The sequence below is a fragment of the Pongo abelii genome, chromosome 7, assembly GCF_028885655.2.
Source record: "Pongo abelii isolate AG06213 chromosome 7, NHGRI_mPonAbe1-v2.0_pri, whole genome shotgun sequence".
Lineage (NCBI taxonomy): Eukaryota > Metazoa > Chordata > Mammalia > Primates > Hominidae > Pongo > Pongo abelii.
The window spans coordinates 40496070-40522613 of record NC_071992.2 but is presented as its reverse complement, the minus strand read 5'-3'; the positions used below and the strand labels follow the sequence as shown (position 1 = coordinate 40522613).

At 47.4% G+C, this 26544-nt stretch overlaps 1 protein-coding gene across 9 annotated transcripts; it reads left to right on the top strand.

The window, feature by feature from the left end:
- Window positions 1–3734: 3734 nt before the first annotated feature.
- LOC134761919 (protein GVQW1-like) lies at window positions 3735–24612 on the top strand. Of its 9 annotated transcripts, XM_063726614.1 has the most exons (7): window positions 3735–3930; window positions 9444–9506; window positions 10530–10552; window positions 10657–10682; window positions 12826–12948; window positions 20225–20291; window positions 20532–24612. In XM_063726614.1, exons 1-7 carry the CDS (start codon window positions 3875–3877, stop codon window positions 20573–20575), a joined length of 402 nt encoding a protein of 133 aa, XP_063582684.1. In that variant the 5' UTR covers window positions 3735–3874; the 3' UTR covers window positions 20576–24612. The 9 variants fall into 9 exon arrangements, 5 of the variants coding, with proteins under 5 accessions (XP_063582684.1, XP_063582685.1, XP_063582683.1 ...); XM_063726615.1 differs by lacking the exon at window positions 20225–20291; XM_063726613.1 differs by having other exon boundaries at window positions 20225–24612.
- Window positions 24613–26544: the final 1932 nt, after the last annotated feature.

The following is a 26544-nucleotide window of genomic DNA, read 5'->3' as shown; positions in this document are numbered from 1 at the left end:
GGCGCCAGGCCCTTGAATAGGGGAGGAGGAGCAGAGAGGACAAACAGAGCTTCTCTCCTTCTAAAGTGCCTGTCTCTGCTCCCCTTCCTGGCAACCCTAATAGCCTAGAAGTTTCCCTGTATCTGCCCCAAAGGCAGCAAAAAGCATTTTCCTGGGAATTCTAGGGATCAAAGTGGTCTTCACTGCCCCAGAATTCCCCCCAGTGAACCTGGTAGTGAGGACAATAACTCCTGGTTCCTCTTCACACCTGCAGCTGCTACCGGGGTGACCTCCAGGGTCCTCACTGCCACTCCCTCCCGTCTCAACCTGGAGAGGACAGTCACTCCTTGGAATCATCACCTGCAGTGACCCTAGGCATGGGGGAGCACCCCAGGAAGGCCTTAGATACTTTACAGTGTTCTCCCTACAGGGGAGGCTCAGCTCAGGCTGCTGCCCTCACAAACAAGGTGGCCACTGCAGGGAGTGGGCTCCCGGGGCAGCACCCAGGCCCGAGCTCCAGTCCACTCATTCCTTAATTTGTCCTTTCATTCACTTCGCTGACTGTCTAGTGAGCACTTCCTATGGGCCAAGTTCTGAGCTGTGGACTGAGGTACAGAGGTAAGGGCCACATTATCCTCCCTGAGCTCACAGCTGCAGTGGCAGGAGGTAGAGTTGGCACTTTGAGGGTGGGACATCGTGGGGGAGGCTGGGGGTCTCTATCCTCATCCTCAAAAAGCTCACAGCCTCAAAACCTGACACAGGGTAAACCAGGAGAGGAGTCGGCATGGAAGTCTCCTTGGACACAGGAGGAGCACCCCGGCCTCAAGACAGGAAGAGCTCACCTGGAGAAAGGGGAATGGGGAGGAGGAGGGCAAGGCTAAACACAGGAGAGACAGCAAGGCAAAGGCCTGGAAGCGACACCTAGAACCTTCCAGAAGATTAGAAGACCTGGCACAGAGATGATTCTGGAAGCTGGAGCTCAGAAAGAAAAGGGGAACCCACCAAAGGGCTTCAGGCAGGGGCCGTGAGTGGTCAGATGTACGTGTTGGAAAATGCCTGGCCACGGTGAGGGGGGCGACTGGAGGACACCATGTTAGAGGACCTGCCATTGTCTAGTGAGAGGTGATGGGCACCTGAACCAAAGCAGTGAAGGTGGGGATGGGACAGAGGGGCCAATCTGATGGGTTCAGGAAGGGGCATCGACAGGATGGGGTGACTGAGTGTGGAAGGCATGCAAGAAGGAGGATGATGCCCAGCACCTGGCTCCAGCAGCAGGAAGGACAGCCGAGCTGTTCACAAAGGCAGAGAAGGGAAGACAAGGAGCAGGTTCACAGGGAATAATAAAACTGTTCAATTTTGAACTTACTGAGTTTCTTGGGGTTTTTTGTGGGACGAATAAGAGATGCTAGAAAGCTGTTAGAGGGCTGGGCACGGTGGTTCACCCCTGTAATCCCAGTGCTTTGGGAGGCAGAGGTGAGAGGATTGCTTGAGCCCAGGAGTTCGAGACCACCCTGGGCAACATGGTGAAACCCCACTTATACAAAAAATAAAAAATTAGCTAGACATAATGGCGCACGCCTGTGGTTCCAACTACTCAGAAGGCTGAAGTGGGACAGGAGATTGAGGCTGCAGTGAACCATGATCACAACACTGTACTCCAGCCTGAGTGACAAAGTGAGACTCTGTCTCAAAAAAAAAAAAAAAAAAAAAAGAAAGAAAAGAAAGAAGAGAAGAGAAGAAAAAAAAAGCTGTTAGGTATTCCTGCCTAGACCTTGAACGTTACAGATTTGGAAGACAATGGCAAACTGCAGTCATAAATGAGGTCACTCAGTTTGTAAATGACAGCAAGGATAAGTCACAGAGGCACACCCTCATATAACAGAAAGGGAAGAGGAAAGGAATAATAACAGAGAGAAGAAAAAATCAGGGCAGAAAAAGAGGGAGTGCATTAGGACTTTTCTGCATGTAACAACAAAGCCAATTCAAACTGACCTAAATAGTAAAAGTGATTTACAGGGACATGTGACTGGAAACACATGGCCAGATCTGACTTCAGGTTCAATTTGATTCAACCGCTCTACCAATGGCATCAAGGATCCAGTTTCTCTCTGTCCTTCAGCTCTGCCTTCTGCAGGATTAGCTTTATTATAATGCCAGTGGCCAAAACACCCAGGTTTCTTACTTCCCCCTCCAAATCCAGGGGGAACAGGCCATCATACCCAGAGACCTCCCAGTACATCAAGGAAATATCTTACCTAGAAACTGCAAATAAATTTTTTTCCCAAACTGATTGTCTTGAATTTGGTAACATCTTCACCTCTGAACCAGTTTCTATGGCTCTTATTGCTTATGCCAAAGCCATTTTCCCCAGACTTGGAGCTCAGGATGGAATTGATTTTCCATAAAGCACACAGACAGAGGAGTAGATTCCTCAAGTAAAAGCAGGGTACAGGAGTTCTTATTACCAAAAGATAGAAAGACTGGGCATGAGGGAGGCAATCACAATACAAAATAACACAGGTGAGAGTTCTCAAGAAAGAGGAAGTAGAAAACAGCAGCAAAATCTATAGAGAGGCCAAGGAATACCTCAATTGAATGCATGTGTAAGGTGGGATGGGGGAGATCTATGAGGAAATCCTTCCTGAAAAACTGGCAATCCTTGAAGAGCATCAAACCATGCATGGACTTCAGATAAGATGTGTGTGTGCACATGTATGCACGCATAGGCTTTAGATAGGACACATGGGTGTACGTGTATGCATGCATGGGTTTTAGATAGAATGCGGGTGTGTGCGTGTATACATGCACAGGCTTTAGATAGGACACATGTATGCATGCATAGGCTTTAGACAGGACATATGTATCTATCCATGCACAGGCTTTAGATAGGACACATGTATGCACACATGGGCTTTAGACAGGATGTGTATGATACCATGCACGTGTACTAGTGCACGCACTCACACCACACACATTGGGAAGGAGGGGTGTCCTGGCAACAGGAGGGTCTTGTGCAGAGATCCGGAGGCAAGTTTGACAGCACATTCTGATGGGGAAAAGCAGGAATCCAGTGCAAGAATTGGAGGTGGCAGAATATGAAGAGCCGTGAGCTGGGGCCAAATTCCAGCAGCTCTCAGCAGAGTCCCCCTGAGCCTCTTGGACATAGTCCTGAAGGCTGCGGAAACTGCTGGAGGGCTCCGAGCAGGGGATGGCACAGCCACAGTGAAGTTTAGAAAAATCACTGTGGCCTCGGTGCGGGGTGTAGTGAAGGAGCAAGAGAGCAGGCGAGAAGAGCAATGGGAAGGTGATGGCAGGTGTCTGGCTGGCCTTGGCAAAGGTGGTGGGGGCAGGCAACGGTCAGAAGAGGACAAAGCAAGATACTAAAGAGGATGAGAGAGCAGGGCTGGGGAGTGATTGATGTAGAGGGTGACAGGGGAGGCACTATGGATGTGAGAACAGGGCTGGACAGCCACAGCCACCATCCGTCAGTAGAAGGCCACCATCCACTGTGGCCACCATCCACCAGGTGAAGGCCACTATCCACCAGAAGAAGGCCGCCATCCACCAGGAGAAGGCCACCATCCACTGTGGCCACCATCCACCAGGAGAAGGGCCTGCGGAACTCTTCCCTCCTCCCCTCCCCCTGCCATTCATCCACCTCTGAGGTGCCAGTGATGTCACAATGCACTGCCACAGTCAGGGTGACCACCTATTAACCACCTATGAATTGTGAGAAGGAAACTGCAGGTACTCGTGTGGGAAATGCTGCCGTATCCAGCTGGCTCCACAGGTGGTAGGGAGTGGGAGCTTAAAAACGAAGACACTGAAGGGGACAGGTGATCCTGATGAAATGGAGATTGGATTTTTATTTTTTTTTAAATGCAAGTGAAAGAGAATGAAGCCCCAAAGAGTAGCTGGAGCAGAATGGGATCCTAAGTCTTCGCCTTGGAGGTAGCTCCCTTCGTGTCTGGTAATTTTTCTTCTTGAAGGTGAAGAGTTTGCAGTCCCTGTTCCAAGAACTGAAACTTCACGTCCTATTTCTTGTAGACTTTGGCTTTTGTTGAATGGGAGATGCTGGAATCTTTTCCGCAGGAGACCAAACCAAGTCATCCTCTTGGCTACACTTCCTTGGCCCTGGCTCTAGTTTTGGGGGGAAGAGGAGAGGGCTGAGGAATTGATAGAGTGGAGAACGCACAGGGGGATGTGGGAGGAGGAACGGGGCTCCTCCCAAGGGCCCCTGGAAGAAAAGCTCGGAAGGAAGTGCTGGCGATGCTGCTAATGCTCTGCCTCTGCCTTCCCGCTCAGCATCTGCAGGCCTGGGTCCTGGGCCCTTGCCTGACCCCAGGGGAAGAGGAGGAGGAGGTGCTGATGCTGGAGTGGGTTTTCAAGGCCTGCTCTGCACAAACAAAAGCCACCAATTTGGAAAATGCAAGCCGCTCGCTGGCCACAGCCACCCCTGCCTCCACCCAGCCAGGGGGAATTGCCCCACTCGTCTCCCCAGTACACTGTCCCTGTCCAACCCCAACCTATGTCCAAGGGAAGGCACCAGGGAAGCTGCAGCTGATGGGATTAGGCATCAAGTGCTCAGGCTGGGGCTTTGGCCTTCTCTCTGTCCAAAAAGTAGAAGTCGAGTCCAGAAAGAGCCAAACTAGAGGCCCCAGTCTCTATTTTCAGAAGATGCTCAAGGAAATCTCTTCCTCAATCTTTAAAAACCTCTCCACCCAATCGCCAGGAAGGCCATGAGGTCAAAAGCAGCCGTTTTGCTCACATCCCGCCCCTCCTTCCCCCTCGCTGAGCACCAAGAATAACTTCCTGCTGGGGATGAGGGTGGGTAAAAAAAGATTTAATTACAGCTTCTGTTTCTGACCTTGCTCCCCCACCCCTGGGAGCTGCCATGTTGCCCTGCCTGACTGTGGTGTCACCAAGAGGACACTGGCCTGGGGACACCAACCACAGGCCGGAGAGAGCCTGGAGGCTGAGGGTGGGTTCCCTGAGCTGGCTCTGATAGTACCAGAAAATCCAGGGTTGGGCTACCTGCTAAGGCAGGTCTCCTACTGCAGCCGAACCAGTGGGAGCACCCAGAGCCAGGGTGCAGAGCAGGGCTCCCTGGATTGTTTTAAGAACATAGCAGGCCAAGCTCAGTAGCTCATGCCTGTATTCCCAATGCTTTGGGAAGCAGAGGCAGGAGGATCGCTTGAGGTCAGGAGTTCAAGACCAGCCTGGGCAACATAGTAAGACCCCGTCAATACCAAAAATTAAAACATTAACCAGGCATGGCGGTGCATGCTTATAATCCCAGCTACTTGGGAGGCTGAGGCAGGAGGATCACTTGAGCCCAGGCATTGGAGACTGCAGTGAGCTATGATCACACCTCTGCACTCCAGCATGGATGACAGAGCAAGATTTTGCCTCAAATAAACAAACAAACAAACAAACAAAATGACAAACTGGACATAGGGGAAATCGCTGGCTTCAGTAAGGTCAAGCTGAAGAAAAGAGAGACTCAGGAGAACACTCGGCCGACCAGAGACCACTGAGCAGAAGTAGAGTGAAATTTCCTAAGAGCCTGGAGGGTACCCCCATCCTCCTCGAGCCTGCAGTGCTGATGTGGAGGAAGAGCCACCCGCAAGATGCGTCCGAGCCACAAGCTGCACCGTGAACCCAGGTACCCTGCACCCATGTACCAGCCTGTGGGTGTCTGAGGGGACCCCCCAATCAGACTGCCAAATTCTCCAGTGTGCCCTGGGATATTCTAAAAATTATTTCTATGATTATGAAAAATAAAACACACCTTGTGCACCCCCCCAAAAAAAAATTCTAAGGCAGGATGGAAGATGCTTCTAAAAGACAGGGTAATTTTCTCCCCAAATGTTTCCAGGCCAGCACCATCCCCGCTTCCAATTTCCAAATCTCACGCTCAACCCCCACCCCATCACATTCTGGCTGGCCAGATTGCTTCACAGTCGTTGCTTTTTCTTTTTTAGAGACAGGGTCTTGCTGTGTCACCCAGGCTGGAGTACAGTGGCACCATTTTGGCTCACTGCAGCCTCAACTCCACTGGGCTCAAGCAATCCTCCTGCCTCAACTTCCCTAGTAGCTTGGGACTACAGGTGTGCACCACCATGCCTGGCTAATTTTTTTATGTTTTGAAGATATGGGGTCTCCCTATGTTTCCCAGGCTTGTCTTGAACTCCTGGGCTCTAGTGATCCTCCCACCTTGGCCTCCCAAAGTGCTGGAATTACAGGTGTGAGCCACAATGCCCAGTGGTCACTGCTTGTTCACATTTAGTGATCAACAGCATCAAATAAAACCTTGGCGTGCGGCCACCCATCATTGTGAACAACCCTAGACGCGACTTCTCTGGGCCCTCCACCCCCATCCCTGACCCGCCCTGCCTCCGCCTTCCAACGGCCACCAAGCAAACATTTGCAAGTCCATCTCTGCAGACCACAAGTGCTTAGCGATCCTCTTAAACTCTGATAACCAGGTGAGGAGGGCCTTTCTCCCCATGAAACCCCTTAAACTCCTCAGAGACCCCTTTTAATCTGGTCATCAGATGTTTTTGAAAACCACTGCAGAGCCTGGGGGAGGCATCCATGGAGCTATGTGAAAATTGTCTCCCTGCTTTGGGACCTTACCCACCAGGATTCCGTTAACTGCCTTTGTTGTCCAAGAATGTGAGTTAGGAATCCCTCCAGGAGGCAGGAGGGGTGATTCCAATGAAGAAGAGAATGGAAGCTTTTAGACATGGTCCCTCTGTGCCAAGAACAGCTTTGGAGGCTTACAAGCGCTCACAGGACCATCAAAGGGAGCCGGCGCTGATACCTCTGTTTGTTGACTCAGTGAAAATACTCTATCTCAGGGTTATTGCCATTGAAAACATCTCCTCTATCTGGAATCTTTTCTACACCAAGCATACAATTGCTGCATTCATCTCTTGGGAGGAATCTGTCACCAAATCCATAAGCTGCCTCCGCCAGCAGGCGGGGCAGGATACCAACTTGCCTGACCTCCGCCCACTGGGATGAGCCAGGATGGAGTTCCTGTGTTAGTAAAGCCCCAGATGTCTCTCCTACCCTGCGGCTGCACCCTCTTCCTCCCCAACCCCTACCGCTCCCCTCTCATCCTCATAATCAAGGCAAAAGGAGAGGGGTGGAAGCAGAAATTTTCACCTCAATCAATGTTTGGGGACATTTCCATAGACATGGGATGTGCTACTATACCCAAGCAAAGGAAAACCAGGCTGGGTGCAGTGGCTCACACCTGTAATCCCAGCACTTTGGGAGGCCAAGGCAGCAAGGCAGGAAAATCCCTTGAGTCCAGGAGTTCAAGACCGGCATAGGTAAGAGTGAGACCTCGTCTCTACAAAAAAATTGAAAACTAGCCAGGCATGGTGGTACACACCTGCAGTCCTAGCTACTCAGGAGGCTGAGGCAGGAGGATCAATTGAGCCCAGAAGTTGGAGGCTGTGGTGAGCTATGATTGTGCCATTGCATTCCAGCCTGGGCAACCGAGTGAGACCCTGTCTCTAAAATGAATGAATGATGCAATCCCAGCACTTTGGGAGGCCGAGGCGGGTGGATCACCTGAGGTCAGGAGTTCAGGACCAGCCTGGCCAACATGGTGAAACTCCGTCTCTACTAAAAATACAAAAATTAGCCAGGTATGGTGGCACTCGCCTGTAATCCCAGCAACTCGGGAGGCTGAGGCAGGAGAATTGCTTGAACCTGGGAGGCGGAGATTGCCATGAGCTGAGATTGCGCCACTGCACTACAGCCTGGGCGACACAGCAAGACTCAGTCTCAAAAAAAAAATAATAATAATAATAATAATAATAGGAAGGAAGGAAAACTGGCCTTGTACCATGCCCTCTATGTGCCAGACATATGCTATGTCACACAGTTGATCTGATAGTAACACACCGAGGTTGGTCTTTCATGGAGGAGAAAATTGTCCAAGGTCACACTGGCAAAAGTAAGACTTGAACCTAAATCCCACCAGATGATGGCAAGAATGTGGGCAAACCACTAAGATGCTGAGCTTCGGGCCACCTGTCTCCATACTGGGAATCGCAATAGCACCTCACTGACCCACCTCCTTGCCCTGTGGGGAGGGAAGACAATTGCAAGTGCAAAGCTAATTCGCAAGTGTCAGTGGGCTGGGAGCACCTGAGGACAGGGAGATCCTCCACTGTATCACAGTGTGCCCAGCACCCAGATCCATGCTGGGGCGTCATCAACCCTCTACTGAGTATCAGCCCTCTACTGGAGTGGAGTGAAGCCATGCCCACACTGTGTCCCATGGAAAGCAGAGGAGAACTCTTCTCATGGTCCGGATGGAAGGAGTGGGGGCAAACAAGGCGTCCATCACATGGCAGACCACCCTGAGCAGAGAACGAGCACACAGTTCTAGGAGTAGGAAGCAGATAAGGGGTCCCCCAAACCTCATCTTTTGGATCAACCAAATTCATGGCAGCCTAATCCAAAGAGCCCTGTGGCCCTCTCACAAGAGCTAGGAGTTGAGCTGAGGCCCACGGCACACCTCGCTTTAATGGGACAGCTGAGCCCAAGCATTGGTAGTGGGGGCAGGGCAAAGGGGCTGATGGTGGCCTGATGCCAACCTCAAAGAAAGCACATGGCTTCTGACACAGGGGCAAACAAGCAAGGTGTGGTGGTTCTCGCCTGTCATCTCAGCTACTCAGGAGGCTGAGGTGGGAGGACTGCCTGAGCCCAGGAGTTTGAGACCAGCCTGGGCAACATAGCAAGACCCCATGTTAAAAAAAAAAAAAAAAAAAAAAAAAGCACGGTATGGGGAGGACAGACAAGACCCTCAGACCTGGGTATGGCTAATCTAAGAGTAAAAAGGGGCCAGGCACGGTGGCTCGCGCCTGTAATTCCAACACTTTAGGAGGCCGAGGCAGGCGGATCACAAGATCAAGAGTTTGAGACCAGCTTGGCCAACATGACAAAACCACATCTCTACTAAAAATATGAAAATTAGCCGAGCGTGGTGCCAGGCGCCTGTAGTCTCAGCTACTCAAGAGGCTGAGGCAGGAGAATCACTTGAACTCGGGAGGCAGAGGTTGCAGTGAGCTGAGATCGCGCCATTGCACTCCAGCCTGGACAACAGAGAGAGACTCCATCTCAAAAAAAAAAAAAAAAGTATTTTAAAAGGATAAAGTGTCCTGGAGATGGAGATAAAACAGAGAATCCCCACGAAACCAAGTCAGCCCTGTCACCAGGGCATCTCCTGTCTTCTGTTCTGATGAACATTAGCGTCACCTCCTCACGGAAGCCTCCCCTGACTCTGAGAGAGATCTTTACAGTCCCAGGACACCTTATCTATACCTGTGTCATGACACTAACTGCATTCAGCCTTTTGTTGCAAGCATTTACATTCCTAGTTCCTCTTTATCTGGAACTAAGTGCAGGGCCAGAGACTTACTATTCTTGTGTCCTTCTAGGGCAGCTACGACAGTGCCTGGTGCCTGGGGAGTGCTTGACAGATTCAGGTTGAAGAAACAAAGGCAAGTACAGGCAAGGAAGGGAATGAGCGGACCGAGGAAGGTCGGAATGGCCCTGCTGGTCATCAGGACTTGTGGACCCACTGCCGCCTGCCCTCACATCCCCCACATCGTCCATCCCCCAGGCTCCAACATGGCCCAATGGGGTCCCAGACACATTCGGGGGATGGGCAGTGGGCGGCGTTTCAGTCTGGGAGGAGGCCTTTTCCCAGGCCCTGTGGCCCTCCCCACCGGCGGAAAGCGATCTTGCCAGGTGATCCTACCGGATCGCATCTGCAGAACTACAACTGAGCCGCTCTCTCGGGTGATTTGTGTCTCAAAACCACGCCAAGGCTGTAAATCAGGTGGTAGGAAGCTCTGTCTCCTGTTTTCCTGCTCAGCCAGACGGAGACAGAATGTACTGCCACCGGCTCCCAAATCTGGAAAACCAAGTCTGAGTTAAGAGGAGATGTTTTAGCAGACATTAGCTCAGGTCAGGGCTGGGGAGCAGGGTCTCCGCCTCTCCCTTCCTGCTCCGAAGGAGAGAGAAACAGCCACCTCCTCCCCAGCTGGGGGCTAAGTGGGTGGAGAACCTGAAAGCCAGGTGCCTAACAAGCCCTGGGGTTCGGTAGCAGCTGCTTAGAGCTCCTCCCCGGGAGGCTCCGGAGGGGAATTTTCCACTGCCCAGTTCAATTTACCAGTTCAATTTAGCTCAGCTATACCGCGGCCTTGACTGTTTACAGTGGGGAGGGTAGGGCGGTGGGGGAGCCCTCTAAGAGTCGGTGCAAGAGGGCCGCGGCCCAGCTAGACGGGTCTGCAGGGGGCAAGGTGTGGCGGAGCGGGCTTCAGGCGCAGGTTTTGCTTGCTTTCACCACGCCCCAGGTCTAGCTCACGGCCTGCACCTGGGCTGTTGGGGCTGTGCAGAGGCGCCGTGGGTGGGGACCAGGCCCCCTTTTGGATAGGGAGGGGAGGAGCAGGGCCCCGGCTGCGGGGAGTTGGGAAAGAAGCCAAGGCGTCTACCCCCTCCCTCTGTTCCTGCTTTCTCAGGATGTCTGAGATGCCCAGCGTGGGTGAGTGCACCCTCCCTCCCTGGCTCTGCTCCTCCCCCTCCCCGGAACCACCACCCCCTCAGCCCTGAGCTGCCGATGCCCTCGGGGTTCTGTTTTCATTCCAGGCTGTGGATCCGGTCGTGGGAAGCAGGTAGGAAACCATGATTCTGGGGGTTAAATGAAGAAATATATTTAGTGCTCACAGAAATTTAGAAATTTAGAAAGCCAAATATTGGGTTAGCCGCCAGGAATGGAGAGGGAAAAAACCCAAAGCAAACAGCAGAGGAAAGAAATTCCTACCAGACAAGGTCCTTATTCATTCTCCCAACCCCAGGTGCAGGGGCCTGCAGGGGAGAGACCCGCTGAACTTAAGACTCTGATCAAACCCCAAACTCGGACCCTGCGCTGCCCATAGGGCCGACCGTCAATATCTGGATTGGCAATGGCACCCTAGAGCTCACTAAGTTGACCCTAAAGCCCTCTGGGAGCCAGGGGTGGGGGTGGGGAAGGAATAACAAAGTAGAATGTTCCTGGTTTGACCTCGAAAAATCAGTTTAATCTCCCTGGGCCTCATCTGCGGAATGTAAGGGTTGGATTATGATTTCACAGGTCATAGCATCCTACTATTGTTTCTGCCTAAAATAAGCAGCAATAAGAATGAGTGTGAGGAAGACCACAGCAGCAGGACCCACCTGTTTCTGAGGCCTAGGAAGATGCAGTGATAGATTTCAGCTTATTCCCCATTCTCAGGTTTCTGTACCTTGACCCTCCATAGAGTGAACTTCTAGGTTCTGAGCTGACTCCTCGGAAAACCTAGACTCCAGGGATGGGCTTCTAGAACCTGCTCAGATTGCTACTCAGTTAACAGCCTGGCCCAGGAGGATTGCAACACCCAGCCTGGCTCCCAGGCAAGCTAAAGAGGGCTTGATGATGGGAAGAGATTAAGGGGTACGTGGAGAGAAAGAAGGATCAGAAGGTGGAAACATGATAGACCTCCTGAGATGCCTTCTGCAGGATCACAGAGAAGGCAAAATTTGTCCTCCTGACTACAAGATGCCAAGATACATTTGTATCGAGCCACTGAATTCTCTACCCCTTCTGTAGAGGTGGTTGGGGAAGAGCTGCAGTAGGAGGCTGGGTCCCAAGTAATGAAGGACCTTTAGAAGCAGAAGGTGTTAGGGTGGGGGCAAAGGACTGAACTCTGACCAACCAGAAGAAAGGAAAAACTGGAGTTCCTTTCCCCTAGGTCTGCCTCTCTTTCTCAGGGTCTCTATTTACTTCTCATGCACTTGACTCTCTGCTTCCCTCTCCCTCGTTTCCACAAAGGGGCCCAAGCTTCAGGTGGATCTGGCACCCCCGCACCTTGTGGGCAGGAAATCTGAGCACAGGCATTTCCTGTACGCTGACAAATGCCCACTGCAAAGAGCCCCAGCCTGAAGGTGGCCCTGTCTCCTAGTTATGTCCCTCCCCATCCTTATCTCCCCAGGCTCCAGCCCTCACCAGCAGGGACTCAACAAATATGCATCTGTCAGATGAGTCATGGGACCAGAAACTTGGGAGAAGACATGCAGAGCCAACCACTAACAAAACTGGCATATGAAATAAATGCCCAGAAACCTGCTCCATCCCCAGCATTCCTTAAGTCCTATAAATTGCACCACCTTTCACCAGTTTTCAGAAACTAAAAGTCATCCTTGACATCCGTCCAATCAATCACCTCCTATTTATCTCCCAAATTCATTCTTTTTTTTTTTCTTTTTGAGACAGAGTTTTTGCTCTTGTTGCCCAGGCTGGAGTACAATAGCATGATCTCAGCTCCCTGCAACCTCCGCCTCCCAGGTTCAAGCCATTCTCCTGCCTCAGCTTTCCTGAGTAGCTGGGATTACAGGCATGCACCACCACGCCTGGCTAATGTTGTATTTTTAGTAGAGATGGGGTTTCTCCATGTTGGTCAGGCTGGTCTTGAACTCCCAACCTCAGGTGATCCACCCGCCTTGGCCTCCCAAAGTGCTGGGACTACAGGTGTGAGCCATCGCACCCGGCAAATTCATTTTTGTAATCTTGCCACCCCCACGACCACTGCCGTCATGGACCCTGGGCATGCCTCACCCGAATTACAGAAATTCCCTCCCAGCTGGTAAACCTGTTTGTGTGTGGCTCTCCTTCATTCCATCCTCCCTGGTTTAGCCAGAGAAATAATTCTAAAATGTACACATCCCAAAGCATCTCATTTTCCTGCATGCAGTCTTTCATCATCCATTCACTAACTGGAGGACAACGTCTGAATTTATTAGGGAGCATACAAAGGCTTTTCATCCGCTGAACCCAGCCCATCTGCTGCCATTTCCTGGTCTCCGGTCAGAACTAGTGACTGTCCCATAAACAGGTTCTGCTGGACTTCCAGTCAAGATGGAGCGGTGAGTTCTCTGTTGCAACCACAAAGCAGCAGTAAATACAACATTTTCCCATATAACCCAACACACACAGTTGGGCTCAAAAACAAGGCAAGCTTTCTGTGAACCAGAAGCAAGAACAGAGCCCAAAATCACTAAATGGGGCTGTGACTGACTTGCTGCTGGACTCTGAGTCCCAAGGGGTTTTAGAGAAGCCAGGAGCCCAGTTACCTTAGAAAGAGCAGTGACTAAGATGAACACCGGGGGTCTTCTGGAGGCCAAGAATGTTCTTTTTGTGCTCTGAGGGTTTATTACACAGGAGCATTCACTTTGTGAAAACTCACAGAGGTGCCCCTTTACGATTCATGTGCGTTTCTGTATATCTGTTATATTTCAATAGAAATGTTTACTTGAAAAATGTTGTCCTGGGAGAAAGCCCAGAGGAAGACCCTGCTTTTAGATGCTGGAGACCAGGGTAGGGTGAGGTAAGGTGGGGTGGAAATAGAGCACACCCTCAAAGTGAGGACCTGTGCCAAGCCACCCACAGCTCCTCATCTGGATTGGCATCATTCTGGCACAGAAGAAAGAACCATGAAATAACACGTAAAAGCTGGTGCTGGAACAGCGGCTTAGGAAAATGGGTGGAGGCAACCACAAAACTATAAACTCCGCATTCAGGAAGAGGAGAAAAAAGACAAAAACAAAACAAATCAAAGCGGGAAAACTGCCACTAGAAATGGATCTGCAAATCAAAATTCCAAAACACATTTTAACAATGAAAAAGTCTAATGCTAAGAAAGACAGTAAAATCAATAAACAACATGAATTCATTCCAGTTGACATCAGTTTTATAGAGCAGAAGTCATAAAAATCTATCAATTTTATAGACTGGTACTAAAATCTATCAGTTTTATAGAGGATAAGTTTTGAAGTATATATACATTTACATTTCTCAAAGAAATCATAAAAACATATTAAAAATAAGAAATAAATATTAGATGAAAATAGGAATGGAACAAGAAGAAATGGGAATAAAAAAGATTAGGAAGGCCGGGCGCGGTGGCTCACGCCTGTAATCCCAGCACTTTGGGAGGCCGAGGCAGGCAGATCACCTGAGGTCAGGAGTTCGAGACCAGCCTGACCAATACGGAGAAACCCTGTCTCTACTAAAAATACAAAATTAGCCGGGCATGGTGGCACATGCCTGTAATCCCAGCTACTCAGGAGGCTGAGGAAGGAGAAGCGCTTGAACCCGGGAGGTGGAGGTTGCAGTGAGCCGAGATCGTGCCATTGCACTCCAGCCTGGGCAACAAGAGTGAACTCCATCTCAAAAAAAAAAAAAAAGATTAGGAAAAGCCCGGGCATGATGGCTCATGCCTGTAATCCCAGCACTTTGGGAGGCCAAGGCGGGTGGATCACCTGAGGTCAGGAGTTCGAGACCACCCTGGCTAACATGGTGAAACACTGTCTCTTCTAAAAATACAAAATTAGCCAGGCGTGGTGGTGCATGCCTGTAATCCTAGCTACTCAGGAGGCTGAGGCAGGAGAATTGCTTGAACCTGGGAGGTGGAGGTTGCAGTGAGCCGAGATCACACCACTGCATTCTAGCCTGGGTGACAGAGTGAGACTCTGTCAAAAAAAAAAAAAAAAAAAAAAAAACTCAAGGAAAAAGAACAAACTGGAAATCTTAGACACAAAAAATAGCCATTGAATTTTTTAAGCCTCAATATTCAGGTTAAACTCTAGACTGAGTGTAGTCAGAGAAAAGATGATGAAATGGGAGACAGTATGGAAAAATTTATCCAAAATGAAGTACAAAGAGGAAAAGAAGGAAAAATATGAAAGACAAGACATAAGTAGATTAAGGGACTCTAGCCTAAGAGAGATCTAGAAGAGGACAGTAGAGAAGCTAGCTTTGTGTATTTATTTTTATTTTTTGTTTCTGTTTCTATTAGCATCTTGCTACCCTCTTCTAAACTTTGTACCAGAGATTTGGAAGGGAGATTGGAGATGAGTCATTTTCTTCCTCCAGCAGAGGCAGTGGGTGTCTAGACTCCATCAGACATAGTTTATGTAGAGTCTGGCTAGACTCCATTCCCCTGCCACCCATGGACCCCAGGGATGCAGGATAAGTGTGATACCAGCAGAGATTTCCTCCAGTTCGCTGACATCTATTAATAGATGATAACAGCAACTTCTAGACTCTCTGGACTACAGCTACAGTGGTCAATCTGAAAGTTACATGCATCCCCTGATTTTCTTTTTGTTAGCACCCAATTCCCTATATTCGATCCCTTTCTGCTTGAAATACCTAGAATAGTTTCTTTTTTTTTTTTTTGAGACGGAGTCTGGCTCTTGTCGCCCAGCCCAGGCTGGAGTGCAGTGGCATGATCTTGGCTCACTGCAAGCTCCGCCTCCTGGGTTCACACCATTCTCCTGTCTCAGCCTCCCGAGTAGCTAGGACTACAGGTGCCTGCCACCAGGCCCGGCTAATTTTTTGTATTTTTAGTAGAAATGGGGTTTCACTGTGTTAGCCAGGATGGTCTCAATCTCCTGACCTCGTGATCCACCCACCTCGGCCTCCCAAAGTGCTGGGATTACAGGCGTGAGCCACCGCGCCCGGCCCTAGAGTAGTTTCTGTGTTTTTACTGATAAAAGAAAATGGCTGTATTTGAAGATATACTACCCTTCCACATAAAATAGACCCAAAAAATACAGAGTTGTAAAACAGGAAGAAAAGATCACAATATTAGAGAACAAGTTCAGGAAGCCCAATATTCAAATAGGAGTTCTAGAAACAGAACTTGGGGGAAAACTGAGGGAAGGAATTCACCAAAAACAAAAATTCAAGGCCGAGCATGGTGGCTCACACCTGTAATCCCAGCACTTTGGGAGGCCGAGGTGGGCATCACGAGGTCAGGAGATCGAGACCATCCTGGCTAACACGGTGAAACCCCGTCTCTACTAAAAATACAAAAAATTAGCCAGGCGTGATGGTGGGCACCTGTAGTCCCAGCTACTCGGGAGGCTGAGGCAGGAGAATGGCGTGAACCCGGGAGGTGGAGCTTGCAGTGAGCTGAGATTGTGCCACTGCACTCCAGCCTGGGCGACAGAGGGAGACTCCGTCTCAAAAAAAAAAAAAAAAAAAAATTCAAAAAGTGTTCCCAGAACAAAAGGACAGAAGTTTGTCAATCAAAAGAGCCCACCGAGTGCACAGCACAAAGGATGAAAATGGATCCATGACAAAGCACATTATAATGAAATTTCAGAACATTAGGGACAAAAAGAAGATCCTATAAGCATCCAGAGATGGGGACAAACAGTTATATACTCAGTTATCAAGAATCAGAATTCATTCAGACCACTCAAAAGCAAAAACAGAATCTAGAAAGTAATGAAGCAATGCCTTCGAAATTCCAAAGGAAAAATTATTTCTAACATAAAATTTCACACTTAAAGTTGCAATCACATGTAAAGATAAGAGAAAAAATATTTTTACATGTACAAATAATTTTTGTGAGTATTTCCTGAGTACCTTCTCTCAGGAAGTGACTGAAGGATGTGTTTTACCAAAAATAAGAAAACAAAAAGAGGAAGCTATGGAATACAAAACCAAACCTGGAAAGAGAGGAAGGGAATCCCTAGGACAATGATGAAAGGGGACACCAAGATAAGAGCTGTGAATAAGTGTGGAAGGCAACCAGTCCAGATTGCAGCAGATCAGAATGCTCCAGGAAAGATTTCCTCAAGAAGATAAAAGTGATAAACTGGCCAGGCATGGTGGCTCATGCCTGTAATCCCAGCACTTTGGGAGGTGGAGGCAGGCAGATCACCTGAGGTCAGGAGTTCCAGACCAGCCTGGCCAACGTGGTGAAACCCTGTCTCTACTAAAAATACAAAAATTAGCTGGGCATGGTGGCACATGCCTGTAGTCCCAGCTACTCGGGAAGCTGAGGCAGGAGAATCACTTGAACCCAGGAGGCGGAGGTTGCAGTGAGCCGAGATCGCGCCACTACCCTCCAGCCTGGGCAACAAAGTGAGACTCTGTCTCAAAAAAAAAAAAAGAAAAAAGAAAAAAAAGTGATAAACTACTTAATGTTCGGATGCACTGAAAGAAGGTTTATACATGGACAGGCATGGTGGCTCACACCTGTAATCCCAGCACTTTGAGAGGCTGAGGTGGGCACATCACCTGAGATCAGGAGTTCAAGACCAGTCTGGGCAACATGGTGAAACCCCATCTCTAACAAAAATACAAAAATTAGCCAGGTGTGGTGGTGCACACCTGTAGTCCCAGCTACTCAGGAGACTGAGGTGGGAGAATCACTTGAACCTGGGAGGCGGAGGTTGCAGTGAGCCAAAATCGTGCCACTACACTCCAGCCTGGGTGATTAAAGAAAAAAAAAAAGTTTGTATAACTTGGACTAAATTAGCAATAAGAATACAGGAAATGAAGCAAATGAAAAAGGAAGACAATCATGAACTCCAGGGAAAATAAAAGGTTGTGCAGAAAAGGAAAAATAATCACAATATACTACATGGCTCAGCTGTGACTAGTGTTACAATAGTCATAGTAATATAAATATTTGATATTGATCTCATCAAAATTATAGTATTGAAGGGATTAAGGGACAAAATAGTGTATGTGTAGTGGTGGAGAAGGGGGTGGAAGAGAGCCAAAGCTTTATTGTCCATAGAGGGAAGACCATAAGTAAAAGCTATAGTTGAAAAATGAATATAAGCATATTATTTAGAGAGAAAGAGGTAAACACCAATAAAACTAGCTGAAAGAGTTGAAAAAGGAGGTGGGAGGATCACTTGAGCCCAGGAGCTCTAGGCTGCCTAGCGCTATGATCACACCTGTGAGTAGCCACTGCACTCCAGCCTGGGCAACATAGCAAAACTCCATCTCAATCCATCAATCAATGAGCTGAAAAAGGTTGCCTCTGAAGATAGGGAAATGTGAGGCAAGGAGTAGGGGACTGCTGTTTTTCATAATAAGTTTTATAGACCAATTTAACTCTTTAATTTATGTGTATGTGTGATTTCATATAAAGATAAAGCTAAAAAAAATAAGATCAGAACTTAATGAAACAAAAAACAAACAATAGAAAGGATAATGGTCACGCCTGCAATCCCAGTACTTTGGGAGGCTAAGGCGGGCAGATCACCTGAGGTCGAGAGTTCGAGAACAGCCTGGCCAACATGGTGAAACCCCGCCTCTACTAAAAATACAAAAATTAGCTGGGCATGGTGGCACATGCCTGTAGTCTCAGCTACTCAGGAGGCTGAGGCAGGAGAATCGCTTGAACCCGGGGGGCAGAAGTTGCAATGAGCCGAGATAGCGCCATTGCACTCCAGCCTGGGCAACAGAGCAACAGAGCAAGACTCCATCTCAAAAAAAAAAAAAGGAAAGGATGCATTAGCAACAATATCAGGAATAAAAAATTACTATTTCCACTTACACAGAATATTTGAAAATTTTGTGAAAAGCTTTATGTATTAAATACTTCAGATAAAATGGATAATTTTCTAGGCATAAATAGCTAAAATGATGCAAAAATAAATGGAAAGCCTAGCTAAACCAATTACCATCAAAATTTTTGAACTAGTAATCAAAAGTCTCTTGCCCTATGCTGGGCACAGTGGCTCAAACCTGTAATCCCAGCACTCTGGGAGGCCAAGGCAGGTGGATCACCTGAGGTCAGGAATTCCAGACCAGCCTGGCCAACATGGTGAAGCCCTGTCTCTACTAAAAATACAAAAATTAGCTGGGCATGGTGGCAGGCACCTGTAATCCTAGCTATGCAGGAGGCTGAGACAGGAGAATCACTTGAACCCAGGAGGCAGAGATTGCGGTGAGCCGAGATCATGCCACTGCACTCCAGTCAGAGCAAGACTCCCACTCAAAAAAAAAAAAAAAGTCTCTTTCCCTAAATGATATCTGTCCCAGATGGTTTTAGAAACTCATTTTCTTAAACCACTAAGGCACAAATAAACTCTTTCTTTGTTTGTTTGTTTTGAGATGGAGTCTCCTTCTGTCGCCCAGGCTGGAGTGCAGTGGCGCAATCTTGGCTCACTGCAACCTCCACCTCCCGAATTCAAGCCATTCTCCTTTCTCAGCCTCCTGAGTAGCTGGGATTACAGGCGCACACCACCATGGCCGGCTAATTTTTGTATTCTTAGTACAGACGGGGTTTCACCATATTGGTCAGACTGGTCTCAAACTTCTGATCTCAGGTGATCCCAAAGTACTGCCTTGGCTTCCCAAAGTACTGGGATTACAGGTGTGAGCCACTGCACCCGGCCACAAATAAACTCTTAAAAACATGTGGCAGGGCGCAATGGCTCACACCTGTAATCCCAGCACTTTGGGAGGCCGAGGCGGGGGAATCACGAGGTCAGGAGATCAAGACCAAGGTGAAACCCCATCTGTACTAAAAACACAAAAAAATTAGCTGGGCGCGGTGGCGGGCGCCTGTAGTCCCAGCTACTCGGGAGGCTGAGGCAAGAGAATGGCATGAACCCAGGAGGCAGAGCTTACAATGAGCCGAGATCGTGCCACTGCACTCCAGCCTGGGCGACAGAGCGAGACTCCTTCTCAAAAAAAAAAAAAAAGGTTTCTGTTCCTGTGCCATTTGTTCTCCTAAATTCTTCTTCTGGTGAGATTTTCTGTGGAGCACAGAATAGCCCAGTTACGGCCTGCATCTTCCAACCTTCCTTGCAACTGCAGAGTGTCTGACTAAATGCTCACCTTTGATGATAAGCAAATAATGGTGCCATTTCTCCATTACTTGCTATGGAGAAATGGTGATTCCTAGGGTTGCTGTAAGAAAGTGTCACAAACTGGGGGATTAACAACTGAAATGTACTCCCTCACAGTTCTGGAGGCTGGAAGTCCAAGATCAAGTTGTCAGTAGGGTTGGTTCCTTCTGATGATTGTGAGGGGGAGTCTGTTCCACCCTGTGTCCTAGCTTCAGGTGGTGCACTGGCAATCTGTGGCATTCCTTGGTGTCTCTCTGCCTTCATGTTCACATGGAGTTCTCCCTCAGGTGTGTCCAAATCCCCCCACCCCTCTTTTTTTTTTTTTAATTTGAGATGGGGTCTCACTCTGTCACCCAGGCTGGAGTGCAGTATTACCATCATGGTTCACTGCAGCCTCAACCTCCCAGGCTAAAGGGATTCTCCCACCTCAGCCTCCCAAGTAGCTTGGATCTACAGGCATGTGCCACCACACCCAGCTAATTTTTTTTTTTAATTTTTATTGTTAGTAAAGATGGGATCTTGTTCTGTTGCCCAGGCTGGTCTCCAACTTCTGGCCGCAAGTGATCCTCCCTCCTTGGCCTGGCAAACTGCTGGGATTACAGGTATGAACCACTGTGCCTGGCCCAAATTGCCTCTTTTTATAAGGACACCAGTCACATTGGATTAGAGGCCCACCCTACTCTAATATCACTTTAACTAATTGTATCTGTAATGACCTATTTTCAAATAAGGTCACATTTTGAGTTACTGGGAGTTAAAACTTGAACATATGAATCAAGGGGACAACATTTGTTTCAAAGGAAATTGCTCACCCTCCTCTTTCCTATCCTCCCTTTCCTGAGGGCTGCACACATACAGAGCTGAACCTGCATCGCCGTGTAGATGAAGACAAACACCTTTAGGAGATGGCAGAGAAACAAAACGGGAAACCCTCAGGTCTCCAAATGACTACACCGAGCAGAATTGCCCCACCAGCCTGGACCATTCATTTCTAGACTGTGAGCAAGAAGTACACTTCCATCTTATTTAAACAACCATATTTGGGGTTTTTGTTGTTGTTGTTGTTGTTATAGGAGCTTAGCTTTTACTCTAAGAAATACAGCTACTCAACTCGCTTCATTAGGATCTTAACTATAGTATCAAAACCTCATAAACAGAATAAAAAATACAGTAGAGCAATATCATTTATGATCATAGATGCAGAGCTTCCAAATGAAATACTAGCATATTCAAGGAAAGATACATATACCATGACCTAGTTGTGTTTAATTTCTGGAATTCAAAAATGGAATGTTTGACATAAGAAAATCTATTAGGCCGGCACGGTGGCTCACACCTGTAATCCCAGCACTTTGGGAGGCCGAGGCGGGCAGATCACGAGGTCAGGAGATTGAGATCATCCTGGCTAATATGGTGAAACCCCATCTCTACTAAAAAATACAAAAAAAAAATTAGCCAGGAGTGGTGGCGGGCACCTGTAGTCCCAGCTACTTGGGAGGCTGAGGCAGGAGAATGACATGAACCCGGGAGGCAGAGCTTGCAGTGAGCCGAGATTGCACCACTGCACTCTAGCCCGGGCAACAGAGCAAGACTCCATCTCAAAAAAAAAAAAAAAAAATCTAGCAAAGTATACTACTTTAACAAATTAAAGGAGAAAAAATCCACTTAACACAATGGATGAAGAAAAAATATTTGCTAAAACAACACAGTTGAACGTGTAGACATGGAGTATATAGTTAATGCGAAGGAATTATTTTTAAATGTGTTTAGGTTTGATAATGGTACTATGGTTATTTTTCTTTTTTAAATCTTATCTAAAGATGCAGCTGGGCGCAGTGGCTCACGCCTGTAATCCCAGCAATTTGGGAGGCTGAGGTGGGTGGATCACCTGAGGTCAGGAGTTCAAGACCAGCTGGCCAACATGGCGAAACCTCAACTCTACTAAAAATACAAAAATTAGCCAGGCGTGGTGCCACATGCCTGTAATCCCAGCTACTAGGGAGGCTGAGGCAGGAGAATCGTTTGAGCCCAGAAGGTGGAGGTTGCAGTGACCCAAGATCGCGCCACTGCACTCCAGCCTGGGTGACAAAGCAAGACTTCATCTCAAAAAAAAAAAAAAAAAAAATTGCAAGTGAGCACAGTGGCTTATGCCTGGAATCTCAGCACTTTGGAAAGCCGAGGCAGGAAGATTGCTTGAGGCCAGGAGTTCATGACCAGACTGGGCAACATAGTGAGACCCTGTCTCTACAAAAAATGAAAAAGCTGGGCATAGTGACATGCGCCTGTAGTCCCAGCTACTCGGGAGGCTATACACACACACACACACACACACACACACACAGACACAGACACACGAGATAACTTATAAAAATTTAAAGACAAGATTGGCCGGGCACGGTGGCTCAAGCATGTAATTCCAGCACTTTGGGAGGCCGAGACGGGTGGATCACAAGGTCAGGAGATCGTGACCATCCTGGCTAACATGGTAATACCCCGTCTCTATTAAAAATACAAAAAATTAGCCGGGTGTGGTGGCGGGCACCTGTAGCTACTCGGGAGGCTAAGGCAGAAGAATGGCATGAACCCAGGAGGCATAGCTTGCAGTGAGCCGAGATCGCGCCACTGCACTCCAGCCTGGGTGACAGAGCAAAACTCCATCTCAAAAAAAAAAAAAGAAAGAAAGAAATTTAAAGACAAGGACTGGGAGAAGATGTGTGCAGTATACTCAGTGACAAAGAGGTTAGCATCCATATTTTATAAGGACCCCTTAAAGATCAATTTAAGAGAGTGTCCAGTTCCAGCAAGATGGAGTAAGCATGCACTACCTTGTCTGTCCCATGGAACACAACTATAAACCCTGGCCAGGCTGCATAGGCAGCAGCTAACTATCTGAGCACACTGAAAAGTAAATGGTAATAGGCCAACTGGGGAAGGATACCAGAGTTCAAAGTTCCACCCAACCAGTGGGATGTTTACCATTTGTTTTCCTTCAGTATCACCCAGGAGTACACATCAGATGAGTACAGAAAGGAAAACCAAGAGAAAACTTTTTCTAGTGTGAGAAAGGATAAAAGGGAACCACTAAGAGTTAGAAAGAGTCCTCTATTTTGCTTTTGTTTTTTCTTCTCTTTTTTTGTGCTCTCCCATTTCAGCCCCCAGTCACTATCACAATAGAGGCACAATACTGGCAGGTGTCTAAAACTCAGAAGAAAACAGAGGAGCTGTGGTCTTGAGAATGCAGGGTACATTTCCATTGCTTATCACTCTCTAATTTGAATGACTGCAGATTTCTCATCAGAAACCACGGAAGGCAGAAGGGAGAGGAATGACATTTTTAAAGTGCTAAAAGGAAAAATCTATGAACTGATAATATCCAATTTGATGCAATCACTATGACTATTTCATCTGTACTTTTTGTGCATAAATAGACAAGCTGATTCTAAAATGTATATGAAATCACAAGGGACCCCGAATAGCCAAATCAATTTTGAAATTAAACAAGCCAGAAGACACACGTCCTGATTTCAAAACTTGCTACAAAGCTACAGTAATCAAAATAGTGTAGTACTGGCATAAGGATAAACATACTGATCAATGGACTAAAACAGAGAGTCCAGAAATAAACCCACACAGCCATAGTCAATAGATTTTTAACAAGGGTGTCAAGATCATTCAATGGGAAAAAAAATCACCCTTAACAAATGTTGCTGGGACAACTAGATAATCAGATGCAGAAGAATGGAGTTGAGCCCTTACCTCGCACCATATACAAAAATTAACTCAAGTTGGACCAAAGACCTAAATACAAGCACTAGATCTATACATCTCTTAGGATAAAACACAGCTGTAAATCTCTGTGACCTTGGATTTCGCATGGAGACTTTGATATGACACTAAAAGCACAAGCAACAAAGTTAAAAATGGGTAAACTGAATTATATTAAAATAAAAAACTTTTTTGCACATCAAAAGACACTATATCAGGCCAGGTGCGGTGACTCATGCCTGTAATCACAGCACTTTGGGAGGTGGACGTGGGCAGATCACCTGAGGTCAGGAGTTCAAGACCAGCCTGGCCAACATGACGAAACCCCATCTCTAAAATACAAAAATTAGCTGGGCATGGTGGTGCATGCCTGTAGTCTCAGCTACTCGGAAGGCTGAGGCAGGAGAATCACTTGAACCTGGGAGATGGAGGTTGCAGTGAGCCAAAATCGCACCACTGCACTATAGCCTGGGCGATGGAGCAAGACTCTGTCTCAAAAAAAAAAAAAAAAAAAGACTCTATCAAGAAAATAAAAATACAGCCTATAGACTGGGGAAACAGAGCTAGACATACGTTTATAAATCTATAAATCATATATCTAGTATTCAGGATATATAAAGAACTCTTAAAACTCAACGATAGTTTGGGTGCAGTGGCTCACACCTGTAATCACAACAGTTTGGGAAGCTGAGGCAGCAGGATTACTTGAGCCCGGGAATTTCAGACCAGCCTGGGCAACATAGGGAGATCCTGTCTCAACAAAAAGTTAATATTAAAAAATAAAAATAAACCTCCACAACAAAAAACAAATAATCTCATTCAAAATTGGGCAAAAGAGGCCGGGCATGGTGGCTCATACCTATAATCCCAACATTTTAGGAGGCCAAAGCAGGTGGATCGCTTGAACCTAGGAGTTTCAGACCAGCCTGGGCAACATGGTGAAACCCTGTCTCTAAAAAAAATACGAAAAAATTAGCCAGGCATGGTGGCGTGCTGCCTGTAGTCCCAGCTACTCAGAAGGCTGAGGTGGGAGGATCACCTGAGCCTGGGGAGGTCAAGGATGCAGTGAGCCGTGATTGTGTCACTGCACTCTAGCCTGGGCAACAGAGCCAGACCCTGTCTCAAAAAAAAAAAAAAAAAAAAAAAAATTGGGCAAAAGACTAGAACAGACATTTCTCTAAGGAAGATACACAAATGACCAATAAGCACATGAAAAGATGCTCAACATCATTAATTATTAGGGAAATGCAAATTAAAAAAACAATAAAATGCCACTTCACACCCATTAGGATGGCTATAATCAAAAAACAAAACAAAAAATACTAAGTGCTGGTGAGGATGTAGAGAAATTGAAACCATCATACATTGTTGGTGAGAATGTGGGATGGTGCAGCTACTACAGAAAACAGTTTGGCAGGGCTGGGCGTGGTGGCTCACGCCTGTAATCCCAGCACTTTGGGAGGCCGAGGCAGGTGGATCACGAGGTCAGGAGATCAAGACCATCCTGGCTAACACGGTGAAACCCTGTCTCTACTAAAAATACAAAAAAAAAATTAGCCGGGCGTGGTGGTGGGCAACTGTAGTCCCAGCTACTCGGGAGGCTGAGGCAGGAGAATGGCGTGAACCCGGGAGGCAGAGCTTACAGTGAGCCGAGATCGCGCCACTGCACCCCAGCCTGGGTGATAGAGCGAGACTCCGTCTCAAAAAAAAAAAAAAGAAAAAAGAAAACAGTTTGGCAGTTCCTCAAAAAGTTAAACATAGGATGTTTGAAAATTTAAACATACATATGACCTAGCAATTCAACCCCAGGTATACAACCAAGAGAATTGAAAACAGGTGTTCAAACAAAAACTTGTACAGGATTGCTCATAGCAGCATTATTTATAATAGCCAAAAGGAAGAAACTACTCAAATGTCCATCAGCTGATGAATGGATAAACAAAATATGGTATATTTCTACAATGGAATATTATTCAATCATAAAAAATGAAATGCTGATAAATGCCAAAATGGACGAACTTTTAAAACATGCCAAGTGGCTGGGTGCAGTGGTTCATGTCTGTAATCCCCGCATGTTAGGCGGCAGAGGTGGGCGGGTCACTTGAGCCTGGGAGGTCGAGGCTGCAGAGAGCTGAGATCGCGCCACTGCACTCTAGCCTGGGTGACAGAGCAGACCCTGTCTCAGAAAGAAAAGAAAAAACAGAAAAGAGAAAGAAGACAGGAGAGGAGAGAAAGGGAGGGGAAGGGAGGGGTGGGGAATGGAGCCGGGGAGGGGAAGGGGAGGGGAGGGGAGGGGAGGGGAGGGGAGGGGAACATCCTGGCCGGGTGCAGTGGCTCACTCCTGTAATCCTAGCACTTTGGGAGGCCAAGGTGTGCGGATTGCCTGAGCTCAGGAGTTCGAGACCAGCCTGGGCAACACGGTGAAACCCCGTCTCTACTAAAATACAAAAAAATTAGTTGGGCATGGCGATGTATACCTGTAGTCCCAGCTACTCAGGAGGCTGAGGCAGAAGAATTGCTTGAACCCAGGAGGTTGAGGTTGCAGTGACGCGAGATTGCACCACTGCACTCCAGCCTGGGTGACAGAGTGAGATCTCTCCCCCCTAAAAAAAAAAAAAAAAAAAAAAAAAAGAAAAGAAAAGAACATGCTAAGTGAAAGAAGCCAGAGAAAAAAAGGCAACATATTGTTTATTCCATTTAATGAAATATCCAGAATAAACAAATCCACAGAAATGAAGAGCAGCTGAGGGGTTGCTGGGGCTAGGGAGCGGGGGGAAATCAGGAATGACTGCTTCATGGGTACAGAGTTTTCAGGTGATGAAATCTTCCAGAATTAGATAATAGTGATGGTTGCACAACATTATGAAAATACCAAAAGCCACTGAACTGTACACTTTAAAATTGTTAAAATGGTGAGTTATATATTATGTGACAATTTTTTAAAAGAATTCTATATCCAATGAAAATATTCTTCAAGAATGAGAGGGAAATAAAGGTGTTCTCAAGTGAAAAATCAAGAGAATTTGTCATTAGTAGACCTGTTGTAAAATAAATACTAAAGAAAGTTCTTCAAACGGAAGAAAGAGGATA

What these genes read in the sequence shown, in the direction of transcription:
- LOC134761919 (XM_063726613.1), top strand. Translation starts at nt 3,875, where the DNA reads ATGAAGCCCCAAAGAGTAGCTGGAGCAGAATGGGATCCTAAGTCTTCG. An exon ending in CCTAAGTCTTCGCCTTGGAG is followed by an intron (nt 3,931 to 9,443) that starts GTAGCTCCCTTC and finishes GTGTCCTTCTAG; the next exon opens with GGCAGCTACGACAGTGCCTG. An exon ending in GATCCGGTCGTGGGAAGCAG is followed by an intron (nt 10,683 to 12,825) that starts GTAGGAAACCAT and finishes TGAATTTATTAG; the next exon opens with GGAGCATACAAAGGCTTTTC.